The sequence below is a fragment of the Eulemur rufifrons genome, chromosome 29, assembly GCF_041146395.1.
Source record: "Eulemur rufifrons isolate Redbay chromosome 29, OSU_ERuf_1, whole genome shotgun sequence".
Classification (NCBI taxonomy): domain Eukaryota; kingdom Metazoa; phylum Chordata; class Mammalia; order Primates; family Lemuridae; genus Eulemur; species Eulemur rufifrons.
Window position 1 is genome coordinate 86,644,707 of NC_091011.1, and position 14,311 is coordinate 86,659,017.

General features: G+C 44.1%; 1 protein-coding gene across 1 annotated transcript in view; it reads right to left on the bottom strand.

Moving 5' to 3' along the window:
• The window catches only part of CREB3L2 (cAMP responsive element binding protein 3 like 2), a 114,342-nt gene extending 100,231 nt beyond the window's left edge, over positions 1-14,111 (bottom strand). The window contains exon 1 of the mRNA XM_069461286.1: positions 13,664-14,111. Within this exon, the coding sequence (XP_069317387.1) occupies positions 13,664-13,765 (102 nt within the window). The 5' untranslated portion in view covers positions 13,766-14,111. The remainder of the gene's footprint in view (positions 1-13,663) is intronic.
• Positions 14,112-14,311: the final 200 nt, after the last annotated feature.

Consider the following 14,311-nt stretch of genomic DNA (forward strand, 5'->3'; position numbering starts at 1 on the left):
ATCCCAGGGTAGGAAGTTAAAAGTCATAACTACAAAGATCAGCATCAAGTCCTTTGATTACAAAAAAATACAGGATTTCCCTGCTAGATCCCACCCCTCTCCAAAAGGACAGTGTCTAGTGCCCAAGTCATTTGTAAATGGAAAGAGGGGAAAAATTCCACACCATATTTTATTAATAATTTTTTAATTGTATTCTACTTAAATCTATAGGTCTGTGCCTGGTTGCTTGTAATAAGTTTTTATTGACACAAAACAAAAACAGCATATACACACACGTCCAAGTCTCTTGTGGGCCAATTTGGCTTCTTACCAAACTACAAAAGGAAGCTTATCTGCAACTAATTTTTTAAAAACAAAGTTAAAATCAAAAGCTGCCACAGGTAACCCCAGTTTATGAATCCATATGCCAAAGAGTCTGCAACAGCAGGATGCTGACAATGGCGCAGGTTTTGTGTTGGGGGTGCAAGGGGTATGGCAGAACTCTCTGCACTTTCTGCTCAATTTTGCTGTGAACCTAAAACTGTTCTAAAAAATAAACTCTACTTTTTAAAAAAGTTTTTAACATACGTGTTTCAAACTCACAAGACATTTTCGTATTAAAATATTATGGTAAAAGTCATCTGTTTTGCAGTCAGGCCAGAGAAACCCACTTAACTCACCATGCAGCTGAACTGAGGGGTGAATCCTAAAGTCTGTGTCTCCAGCAAAGAGCCTACTCTGCCCAGGACTGCAAAGGGGCCCCCTCCCTCCCCATGCAGTCTGGAAGCAGAATTCTCCTTACTCTTCACCCTCCTCTGTCCTCAGCCCTCCTATGTCCAACTTTGCCTGGTTGAAGAGCTTCCTCCTTACATCTCTGTTCCTCAGGACACAGCAAAGTAGACAGCAAGGGCAGAATCCAGCAGCAGCAGCAGGAGAGACACAGGAGGGGAGCAGGAATGTGTCCCACCACCGCCCCTGTGTAGGTCCTGAAACCCAGGCATTGCTTGTAGCTGCACATTCTCTTTGAAGCTACAATCACCTACTAATGTTCCTTCTACAGGCTCAAATTCTTATTACAAAGCCATTTGTCCTCCCCTGCCCTATTACTATTTCATACAAAAATGGAACAGATTAAGTTTTTTTCCCTATGTTTCTACCATTTAAATACTCTTGATGCCCCCATGATCAAACTCATTTTTAGTATTCAGTAGATCCATCTGATGCCTTCTCAGTGGAAGAGTCACAAGAAATAAAGAAAGAAAAAGCCTCAGACCTTAGAGTCATTTAGGAAATCCCAACACTCTTTCATAGGTATAATGAGTCCAGGGGCCATCTTTCTGCATGCCCCAAAGCAGAAATGGTACACACACAAAAGAGACACATGCACAAACTCCTGCTTGCCAACGCAAAGGGCATCCAGCGATGGATGGACTCAGTTTACAGAGAAGAATGAAGAAAGGACCCTCATAAAATTACATAAGCACCATTGACAGTCTCCAAGGCCAATTTTGAGAATTGACATTAATCTTGTTATAAGAAAAAGAGAGAAGGCTGGGCACAGTGGCTCATGCCTGTAATCCTAGCACTCTGGGAGGCTGAGGTGGGAGGATCCCTTGAGGATTCCTTGAGATCAAGAGTTCAAGAGGAGCCTGAGCAAGAACGAGACCCCCATCTCTACAGAAAAATAGAAAAATTAGCTGGGCACAGTGGCACATGTGCCTGTAGTCCCAGCTACTTGGGAGGCTCAGGCAGGAGGATCACTTGAGCCCAGGAGTTTGAGGTTGCTGTGAGCTAAGCCGATGTCAGGGCACTTTAGCCCAGGTGACAGAGAGAAACTCCATCTCAAGAAAAAAAAGAAAAAGAAAGCAAGAGTCAGGGCTGTGCATATCACCCAGATCAGTTCCTGCCCTTCTTCAGCTTGTACTCTCGCCTGGAAACCAGGCCTCCACTTCCCAACAGAATGCCACATACGGTGCACACAGGCCCTGACTACAGTGAGCCCTGCAGAGACACGGGCACCACCCTGAGCTAACACACCAGTGAGTCCTGGGAGTACGTGGTGGTCAGCTGAAGAACACACTCAGCCCTTATTTATCTTGACCACTCTGTAGCAACTCTCCCCTCTTGTGGATCCTGTGGTGGAATGTTCCTGGCTTTTCTCCACTTTTTCTGCCAATTCTTTCCGAGTTCCATCTGCAGGGTCCTCTCCCCGGCCAGCCCTTCCAGTGCCCCTAGGGCTCCACACTCAGCCGTTCCTTCCTTCTCCTCCCACTCACTGTGACCTTTCTGGACTCTCTTAAGACAGACTATTTGCTTCTCTAATCCCCCACCAGAATCCCAACACTCAAATCGACAACTCCAGTCCAGACCTTTTCCAGAGTTCCAGACCGAAGTTTCCAAATGCCTTTCAGGCGTTGCTCCTATGAATGTTCCACAAATACATCAGAATTACTGTGTCTCAAATTGAACTCATTATCTTTCCTGCCAAACTCATTCCCCCTCCAAATATTCCCGTTCTAGGTCAACGACAACACCATCAACTCAGCCTACCAAGTCAGACAACAGCAAGTCTCCCAGTGTGCCTCTCTCAGGCCCCACAATTGCCAGGTCTCCAGGCCCGGCTTCTGATCTTTTCTTGCATTCATTTGCTCCTCCCTTCGGGTTCAGGCCCCCATGGGGTCTTGTTGAAAGAGCCACCCAGCAGATCAGCTTGTCACCATCAATTCTGCCCTCAAATCCATCCTTTATACCCACTAGGCTTTCCTTTCTCAAACACATTTCTGCTCCTGTTCCTCTCTTGTTAAAAGCCTTCCACCCTTCTGCCTACAGAAGAATGCCCCAATGGTTCACAGAGCATGCACATCTTTCATGATCTTATCATGTCTCCCAGCACTCCCCACAGAGCACCCTACTCTCAAACTACATAAAACTACTTGGGATTCCTAGCATCAACCATGAATTTTTACACATTCCTACTCTATACCTGCTGCTCTCACTGCCTGGAAAACTCCTATTTATACTTCAGCACCCACTGCAAATATTACCTGCTCTGTGAAGTGTTCTCCAACTCTTCATCCCCTTTAGATTTGTCATTCTATCCTCCTTGCTACAGAAATACTTTGAACACAGCTCTAATGGTAAACCTATACCAGGTATTTAATGGCTTGTTTACATATCTTCCATCCCACTCTACTGGGAGAGCCTCAAGGTCAAGAATGTATATTCCAGGATGTGAGGGTGATCTGGCTGCAACATCTGTCACCCCATTGATCGCCAGGGTTGATTCAGCTGATCTGGCTGGCTAGGTGGGTGTCCCCTGCCTCCCTCACCGCTCCACGTGTTCTCTCCTGAAGCTGCAAGCTTGGTCGAAGAGGATGACCTTCCCCAAAAAGGAGGACCATTCTTCGGTCAAGGGCATATGAGTAGCTGCGCTCCCCTGCTAGAACCTCCAAACAAGCTCTCAAGCATGTATATTCCTTGCCTAGGAAGGAATTCCATGCACATGCTTTCAAAAGCAGTTCATTAAGTTCCTCAAATTGGAGGAAGGACCGGCTATGAGCGATGTTTCCCCAGGATATACAGATAGGAAGCGAGGGGAAGGAAGGAGTTAATGGCTGAACCTTTAAACTGCTGTGATGAGTAACCTTGGATTTAAACTTCTGTTCAACACAGCCAATGAGAAAGCATTTTTATCACAAATCCTATTTCCTCCAAGTTTTCTAAAAACACCATCCTATCAGTTTGAATCCTGCTAGCTCTTTCTCAGCCAAAAGGAATTTCCCTTTAAACAAAAACTATTCAGACATTTCCAAGATATGAAATGTTAAAAACCAGAATATTCCACTCAGACAACTAGGAAACTGTTTGTGGATTTTTTTTCCCCAGAGTCCTCTTATTTGCCAAGAAGTCTGAAGAGATTTTTTTTTTTTTCTGATGTTAAAAAAATGTTTCCTACCTCTGTGCCTCTCTGTTTTTCCATTCTCTATTTTGTCTGGGTTTCACTTAAGCAAGGTTTTAAGGAAGAAAACAGAGACTACAAAATGCAGACTATACTTGCTAATCGAGCTGCCCAGATGAAATATGCAATCAACTGACTATTGTTGTTGTTGTTGATGTTGTTTTAAATAGCCCATTTTTTAAAGATGGGAAACTTTTGACAGTAGAAGCACAATACATGTAATACCAATGGGACTTTGGGACCATGTGACACAAATGCAGAATTTTACAGCTGGACAAAGTAAGACTAAAGATGGGAAGTAGGCCGGGCGCGGTGGCTCACGCCTGTAATCCTAGCACTCTGGGAGGCCGAGGCGGGTGGATCGCTTGAGGTCAGGAGTTCGAGACCAGCCTGAGCAAGAGCCCCGTCTCTACTAAAAATAGAAAGAAATTATATGGACAACTAAAATATATATATACAAAAAATTAGCCGGGCATGGTGGCGCATGCCCGTAGTCCCAGCTACTCGGGAGGCTGAGGCAGTAGGATTGCTTAAGCCCAGGAGTTTGAGGTTGCTGTGAGCTAGACTGACGCCACGGCACTCACTCTAGCCCGGGCAACAAAGCGAGACTCTGTCTCAAAAAAAATAAATAAATAAAGATGGGAAGTTAATTGTACTGTATGAGTTCACACATCAAAAGGCTTTATCCTCCAAAGAAAAACTCTCTTCCAAGAACTACCATTTGAAAGTTCTAATGAGAGGGAGGAATAGAGATTTGGGTGGCTCAGAGTAACTCATCTCAACTCTTAAAAAAGCTCTTCAGTAATGTCAGTAAAATTTAGGTAAATAAATTACAACTGAATAGAGCAACTCAAAAGCAGGCAATTCAGCATGAGGCAATTGTAACCGGGCCCAACAGCAGCCATACACACCAGAGGGACAGATGGTACGTGATCTAGGAAGTTATGTCTGACTTTTGCATTGACCTTCCACACACTTGAAAAACTAGAAATAGCCCTGCAGAACACCACAGAGGGTTTCCTAAGCCAAAGTATAAGCAAAAGTCTAGGCAAAACGCAGCCTGCATCTAATGGGTGGCATTGACTCCTCGTGTCCCAGGAACGACCCAGGAGCCCCTCATGGGTTTACACTGCAAGAGAGCTGAGTTACTAAACATTCCCTGAGATAAATGGGTGCAGAGTGATAAGAGGGATCAAAGTGTCTCCAGCTCTTTGCTGTCAGAGAAGCACATCATAAGCGATTCAAGGGTTACCCAACCAGGGTTGTTCTGCTGCCAAAGTGGACCCAGAACAATCCTGAGTCATACTCCAAAGATCTGCTTTCCATCAATAGACAAATAACAAAGATCTGAGAACCAGCTGCATTGAAGTTGAAAGTGGAGCCCAGGGGAGCATACAGAGAGAAAAGAAGGCCATGTACCAAATGCTCCCATTTCACAGGTGGTAAGGAAGCCAGCAAAGAAGAAAAAACTAAGTCCACCAGAGTGTCATGCAAACCAAAGCCAAAACAAGTTAGGAGATAACCCTGTGGTCAATATTGTGACATATTTCCCTAAGGCCCAGCAGGTAAAGACAGAGAAAAGACTATTGGTTTTAGCAGTTAGGGAGAGGCTGGAGGACCTATGATCAGCTGTAGGAGCCAGAGCATAGAGGGGACAGGAGGAGAGAGAGGAAATGGAGGCCGTAGCTGTTGACCACTTGTTTGAGAAAGCTTGGCAGTAGACAAGAGAAAAGAAATCCGCAAGAAGGGGCATCTGGCAAACGTGTTCATGGTACAGACCTGTGTTTACAGCAGAAGGTAGAAGCTGAGGAGGAGAGGAAATAAAGATGCATGAGAGAGAATAATTACGGGCCCCTTCTGCTTCCTGAGTGACGTTCGACTCCTAAGGTCAAAACACCTCATTCTCAAAGAGAAGACATTTGACTAAGGGGACAAGGTGGAAAAGTACATCAATATGGGCCAGCAGTGACCTGTGAAGAAACTGAGAGCTAAACAAGTAAAGTAACAGGCCCAAGGTCACCAGAGAATCCGTGGCCCTCAACACCAAATCTGCCTGGCTCAAAAGCGCATTCACAATGACGCCTCAACTTCACTTCCAGTCGAAAATCGGACTGTCATTCAGCCATCCCACCCCCATCTTGTTTTCTAAAAAAATAAGAAAAGATATCAAATTACCCAAGTCACTATCATACTAAATTTTCACATTTGCAGATACATTTACAAGAATCCACAATTTTAAAAATACATTAACAAAAGAAGCCACGGCCACCCAACTTATCCATTCTTCACTACTGCCTCACTCCCCTTAATCATGCATCAAATGATTATTATGCTTTGCTGAGCATCTTGCACTTGACTAAGCATCACGGGAGTAAAGAAAAGACAAAGTCATGCCTCCTGTCCTCAAGGAGCTTATGTTCCAGCTAAGCAAGTCTTTCTACTGCTCTGCATCTCAGATTCTCCATAGATAAAATGGATCAATACTTCTCAAATGCTTAATGAGTAATCCATACAATTCAAGTCAGGGTAAAATCAAGGTTGCTTAGAACTTCCTTTGAAAGAGCCAGAAAGCATCCAGTAAGCAGGGAGAAGGAGGAGTAGGCTCAAGGTTGATCCAAAGATGGTGGGTCTCATCATTTCCTTTCAATTTTGACTCCACGCAAGCAGGGAACGTGGACACTACTCCCTCATTCATAGTCGTTCACTTGCACAATTCAGGTTCTCTGCATAGGCCTCGACCCTACCAAATGCCCAGCCAAGGCCTAAAACCATTTGCCCCAAGAGAGACAACAGACAGGTTAGAGCCATGCCAGGCTGAGGCAGGCAGTCAAACTGCAAACAGGCACACGTGGCCTATCAATATTTGAATAGCCATATGCAACTGGAAAAATAGCTTCTTTGAAAAATGGCATTCAGCTCTCGGCCCGCTGTGGACCTCAAACAGAACAAGTCATTCTTGTCTTGCATGGTGAGTGTGATTACAGGCTCAGCTAGCTCCCTCCAGCCCTGGTATTTGACCCTGATGCAGACAGTCCAGATAACATAGTTAATTCTACATGTCCTAGTTAGCGAGTCAAGACACAGCGTACTTTCCTCCTGACCTCCACCCCATGACGAGCCTTTGCATGCATTTCAGAGAGGCTGTTCCTACATCTACAGTCTTCCTTCATTGGGCACTGGTAGCAGAACTGAATAATGTCCTTAGAATTTTGCAAGTGGCACCGTACTTGGGTTTGCTCTTTTGCTCCCAGGGCATATTCTTGTGGATTTTAAAACATTTTCTAGTTGCTAGCCCATGCTTGTGAAAAAACTAACACATCTTTTGGCTAAAGAAAGAACAGTTAACTCAGATTATTTTACTAATGATCGTTACAATGGTCACGCTGGTTGAGGTTCCAATATCTCCCCCATCCCCAAATGATTAAGCTAAGCCAATAATATAAATCCTATTCCCCTTTCCAGACATTGGTTTAAGAATGGTCATGTGACCCAAACCTTATCAACAAAGCTCTAAATAAACTCAGCTGGCAGGTGACTAAGAAAAGTTTCTTCCCTCCTAAAAAAGGAACACAAGGAAGAGACAACCTCTCTTCCTCTGGATATTGTCATTTTGAATGCAACACCTGCACCTCACACGTCCATCATGCCTCCAGCCTGAGGATGAAGACTGCGCATGGATACCAGGAGACAAGGTCCACGGGAACTCTGAGGAGCTGCTCAGTCAGCCAAGCAAGGAGTTATATTGCTAAGTTTCTTCCAGCATGAGAGAATAATTTACTTATTGTATAAGTCAATCTGAGTCAGTTTTCAGTTGCTTGCAGCTGCAAACATTGTAATTAATTCCATTATTGATCTAAATGCAATGCCTCATTTCTCCTGCAAAAGAAACATTGCATCACAGCTCCTGTTTGCATAGAACACTATAACTCAGGGACCTTGCAAGGAGGGCAAACACAAAACTCTGTACTGTCCTGTCCCCTTTCAAGCCTATGCTGCATCTATCTTCCCCCCAAACCATGTTAACACCATGAGAACAATTTCAGAGACAGTTATTAATAAATAATGAGTCAAAGATTTTTTGCCAAGCCAATGGAAATCCTCTAGATTACTTAGACAAATAAGCAACAGATGAGCAAGGCTGCCTTTTGGACAAGGGCCACATGTGTGGACTAATAGAGGGGTAGTGAGAGGTTCCTTCCTAGTCCCCAAATATTCCTCTCCTACTACCTCCCTATTGCTTTATGGTCCCCATTTAGAGATTCATTCTTTTGACCTGAAGTTATTATTGTTAAATATAGATGCCCATTTACGAGTGACACGTTAAGCCTTACTAATATTTAAATTTTTAGTGTAAGCTTATAAACTCTTTCCTGAAAACAAAATTTGAGGAGGGGGAGTTGGAAAGAGGACATCAATTATAGTGAGCACTTGGAGGCTGAGAAGGGAGGGGAACATTAAAGTGGTGAAGAAAGGGTGTAGAAAGGTCTAGCGAGGGCCTTGAAGACAAATTGTACTCACTTCCCAATTTTGTCTCCTGCTAGAACTCATTACGCTTATTCAGCTTGTGGAGGGCAAATAAGGTTTAGGGTTAGGGTTAGGTAGGTGACCATAAGTAATGACATTCTCAGCCAACGAGGACCCAGATCCCCTTTCAGGACCTGGCCAGGGGTCAACCATGGGAGTTGATTTCAGGGTGGAACATCAAACCAAAAGCTTCAATATCCCATTGGAACCCTATCAGTCTCTGGGCCAGCCAGGAGGAAGTGGAAACCACCTAGCCTGTGAGATCAGCCAACTCCTTTTCAGCGACCAGTGAGAGATGTGGAAGCCAGATGGCCTTTCCATCTGGACACCAGGCAGGTTGAACATTCCCTTAACTCCCTACCTACCACTAACGGCGATCAGCCATTTCACTTTAAGAACCAAGCAGATATAAATTTTCATAGCATAACCAAATAACTTTATAAATAACTGGCTTTATATGAATTTTGCATGTAAAACAAGCAGAACTTCTGTTATCTTTGCAAAGACTTAGTAGTTCCTATCATATGCCTTTTTAAAAGGGTATACTCATTACAAAAATTGACAAAAATCTTTATTTTTCCAGATGGCTAAAATGAGATAGAAGAAAGAGAGAAAGTTACCAGGGTTGTAAGGTTTATCATACAGAAACCAACTGTCCACCTCCACCCTTAGAGCCTATTTCCACCGAGCATTCCCGCCTACCCTATTCTTCACCCAAGGCCTCCACTGACCTGAGTCATGTTGAGCTTTAGCATAGCAATGAACCCCCCTTTCCCCCCATGGACACTCAGGTGAAAATCAGCTCTAGTTCAGTTTTACACAGTGCATTCCAGTGGTGATTCTTCATTTTCTAAACACATCCAACACGTAACAATTTGAATTGTCCCAAAGGGTATAGAGTATAGATAAGTCTCCCCATTCTCTTGACCTCTACCCCAAGTCCTCTTCCCAGAAACAGTTATCCATTTCTTGAGCAGACACCATCTGTACATATATAATATACATGGATTATTTTGCTTTTCTAAATTGCAAAAGCCGACAGAGAATTCCCAGAAATGTAATTTGCCCATAATCTTAGAGGAACACAACATGAATGTTAGAATTGCCCAACATCCAGGCAGGTTTGTGGAAAGAAGCAAGGTACCAATGGTATCAAACCCTAAGAGACATTCTCCTCATTTTTAGATTTCGCCATCTTTTCTGAGCCCACATTTAGCCTGTATCCCATCCTGAAGCAACAGCTTTCATAAAAGCACTTACTCACTGAATTAAAATGTTATTTCATTCATGTATAGGGAAACTATTTTTTAAGCTTCAAGAGGAAGCCCAGAGCTTTGGTAATTCAGGATCTAATGAGCAAGTCCATATTCACCCTATCCATGTGCTTCATTATTTTGTAGACTTTGAGCCTGTCTTCTCCTAAGCCTTTGTCCTTCTGGACCAAGAAGTCTTCAGAGCTAACCAAATGAGAAAAACATTGCTCTGGATGGCTAACAGAAGGTGCCTGAGATATGTTATAATCCCAGCCTCAGGCAACTTGAACATTCTAAATTTTTAAAATCAGGTATGTGACAGGTTTGATAAAACAGGGCATTAGCAATCATGCATGTGGTAACTAAATCCCTATTTAGAGCAACAAGAGTGATCACGCTAGGCAGGCTTGGTGGCTGCCACTGGCAGGCTCAGTTAAACATTAGCTGCTTTTGGGCTCAGCAGTTTCTGTCCCCCAATTATTCTCTCTCAACCTCTCCCTCAGTTCCTTCTCTTTAAGTCAGAATGCCTCATCCACACGGCATGATGGGCTAGAACTCGGGCCTCGGAGGCAGGCAGACCTGGATTTGAACCCTGGTTCTGTCACTAATTAGCTGTGGAACCTAAGCCAAGTTGCTTAAACATATTAAGCCTCAGTTTTCTTATATGTAAAATGAGAATAATAAAAATGGTTCTTTTTGTTGGGTCATTAAGAGACTCAAATGGTATAATTTTTGTAAAGCAGTCAACATGATGTCTTCCAGCAGGACAAGCTACATATTTGTGGGACTCAATGCAAAATGAAAATGGGGGCCCCCTGTTCAAAAATTAATAAGAATTTCAAGAGGGTAGAGGGAAGGGAGGGATAGGGAGAGATTTGTTAAAAGATACAAAGTTACAGTTAGATAGGAGGAATAAGTTCTAGTGTTCTATAGCACTGTAGAATGACTATAGTTAACAATAATATAGAGTTTCAAATAGCTAGAAAGAGGATATTGAACATGCCCAACACAAAGGAACGATAAATGTTGGAGATGATGAATATGCTAATTACCCTGATGTGATCACAATACATTATATGTACCGAAACATCACTATGTACCCTATGAATATGTACAATTATCATTTGGCAATTTTAAAAAAATAACGTAAAAAAAAAAGATGGTGACAGCAGAACATCAAACCAAGTGTGGGGCCCTGTGGCACAGCACAGGTGGCAGGCCCTCCCTGTCGGATGGTAAACTCTCCATAGATGGCAGCTGTCATCACCTTCTACCACTATCCCAACTTACATCTACACCTCACCCTCCCTGCAGGCTCTCCTCAACTTGGAAAGTTTTACTGGGTCATTCCAAAAACAGGTACTGATGTCTCTCAGAAGTAACCTTCCGTTATCAAAAAAAAAAAAAAAAAACTCACCCAAATGGAGGAATCCAAAACAGAAAATGATATTACCAAAGGCTGAAGCCAAACACACCCCCACCTTGGGGCCTTTGCCTTGGCTTTCACCCTGCTGAGCTAACATTCTCACCTCCTTCAAATCTTTGTTCAGGTCTATTTTCTACAAGAGGCTTACTCAGCCGCTCAACTCAATCCCTTACTTTGCCCTTTCTCCATCCTGTATTCTCTATTCCACTCACCCTGTTCTACTTTTACTTTTTCCATAGCATTTGTATCGTCTAATATACAATACCACTTACTTCCTTATTATGTTTATCATTTATTATTTTCCCCTACACACACAAAATACACACACACACACACAAAATACACACACACACACACACACACACACACAAAAGAATGTAAGCTTCTAGAGGTCATGAATTTTTGTCGTTTAGAATAGTGTTTGACCCACAGAAGATATTCAATAAATACTAATTGAAAGAACAAATATATTTTTGAAGGAATGTATGATCAGGCCATCCTTCTTCCACATGGAGAGTCAGCTGGAGGTCAGGCTATCCCCCATTATGGACAAAAGGCAATAATATTCACTTCTGCCACTGGATATTCAACAGAGTTCAAGAAACAGATGAGAACGTTATCTACGTTCAAATCTCTACCAAACCTCCCTGAGTTTGGAAGGAATATAATCCAGTTGTCTGTGCTTCTAAACCCAATACCTCTTTCAACAGTAATTCATATGCACAGTTTGTTGCACTGACTTGCAGCAATGAGTAGTAGCATTTTATATGAGTGAGCTGTTCTGAAGAGAGACGTGTACCTAAGTGGAAGACATAATCATTTTTTAAAAACAGGATTAGAAGAAAAATAATCAGGCATTACTGTTTTATTATGATGACAGAAAAACTGAGCTGTTAATATCAAAATGAATGTCATGTCTTACCCTTGAAATTTGTGTAAAGATGTTAGTTAGAGCCAGTTCATGCTGTTCTTCCTGGAGTCAATGGCACAGTCACACAGGTAGCATATCAAAAACCCTGACCTGGGATCTCACAAATACAAGCTGCAGGGCCCAGGAAGGGCAAAGCAGATGCCTGTGCATAATTCATCACCCACTGTGCCATTACAGCTGCTGGATGCCACATTTTCACAATAAAAGATGTTTAAGAACAAAAGAGAAGAGGGGCCCCTCTGCAGAGGGTTAAAATGTAGCCCATGTCAGTAGAAACATCTGCAGCACCCAACAATCAGAAGATAGTTAAGGGCCAGTATGCTCCACGTTCTTTACTGAGGACGGGAAGCACATCTGGGCCCCCAATCCAAATGCAGCCCACATGGTCTCCTCGGCACAGGCTCAGTAAGCAAAGCCCAGAAGATCACGCTGAACATCTGGCTTTTGCCCCAGCATGAACTACCACTCCCTCTCGGCCCTGCACTCTGCATTTTTTAAACAAGCCATTCTCAGCCACCACAAATGCTTCAGTGGGAATCAGCAGGGAAGCCCTCATCCCTCGTCCCAAAATAACGTCAGCCAGAGTCAAAGGCCAAAGAGGAGGAGCCTGCAGGCCATTTTGCTAAAGTTTCAAATATCCCAGTACTGACCCCATTAAAAGAACCGTGAAGAGGAAAGAGCCAAGTCTCTCATTTTCTCATTAGTGCCCCTCCCCTCATTACAAATGTCTACATGTGTAAGAAAGAAACAAAGAGATCTTGCACAAAGTCAAATTATCAGTGCTGGCAGTTACGAAACAAAATTTTATTTTGCAAACTTAATACCAAAAAGTTGAAATTTAAAACTTTAAAAGAAATATGCATGCCCTGTGACAGCTTAATGCTCAAAGAGGTCTTGAAGCATGGTGTGAGGCTGAACGAGGAACTAACTGGTGAGCTGTCCCACCTTCCCCAAAGCCTTTCCGAAATATGCAACTGCCTCAGATTTTCCATACTCCTCTGCTGCTCTTTCCTCTAAAGAGGGAGGAAGCATATTTCTTGGCTGTACAGTTTAAGAAGCCAAATAAAGCAGCTTTCTGCATAATGTGAAGGAGCCTTTTCAACACACACACACACACACACACACACACGTACTTTTTAACATATAAATAAGAAAGGGGAAGAGAGAGAGAGGGAGAGAGAGAATATGAAACAGATGGAAAGAAAACACAACTTAATCTTGTCCAGTTTTAAAAACTTACAAAAATTAACAGCAAACTAGGTAGAGGCATATTATTCTCAAACACATCTCCTGCATTACTGTACTGTTAGCAATAGGAAATGATACTACAGATAAGAAAAAGCCTGAGGGGGCTGGGAGTATAAATTGCTAAAGGAATACAAAGTGACAGTACTCTAATGAAAAGTTTAAAAGGGCCAGCTGCCCACCTTCATCTGCTCAGATAGAAAAACTCCACCTCGCCCCAGACATCTGGATTCTGGCCATGGCCCTTCCCGAATACCGCCTTCCCAGTCCCCAGGTCTCCAGCTGTTCCTCCGATGACACTTCCCCGCTTTAAAAGCCACCCTGCCCCCGCCCCACCGAGTCCTCACCGTGTGGTACATGAGGGCCTCGGTGTCCCCGGGCTCTGACAGCTCGCTCAGCTTGCGGTCCCACTGCAGGACGCCCTGCTCCCCGCTCTCCAGCACCTCCATGGTGGTCGGAGCCGCGCGGGGCGAGGATGCGGAGGGCAGGAGGGGACCCGCAGAGCCGCCTCGGACCGGCGAGATTCCTCTTCCTCCGCGTGCGTGTGCGTGCGTGTGTAGCTTGTGCACTTAGGAAGGAAAACGTTTGCTCCTTTGCCGGAGAGAGAAGGGCTACGGGCTCCCGTCCAGTGTCCTCGGAGATCTGAGAATCACCGGGGGACACAGGCCGTCCAGGGCTCGGACCGAAGGCTGCAGGGATTAAAGCGGGATGTGCACCCAAAATGAAGGCGAGCGATCAGCTCTCGTCCCAGGAAACTCCCTTCGCAATAAGCCCGCTTTCCACTACTGCTCCAGACACAAACTTTGAGAGTCCCCAGGGCTCCTCAGCTCGGCCCCAGGACCCAGCAGCGACCCCACCTCCTCCAGGGCAGTGGCCAACCGGACACCAGCCTCACCCGCCAAACCCAATCAGAAGACTTTCTTTCTGCTATGTCCCGCCTACAAAGGCAGGGCCGAGGGAAGTCTCCGCCCAGGCCTTGGAATGTGGGCGGGGAG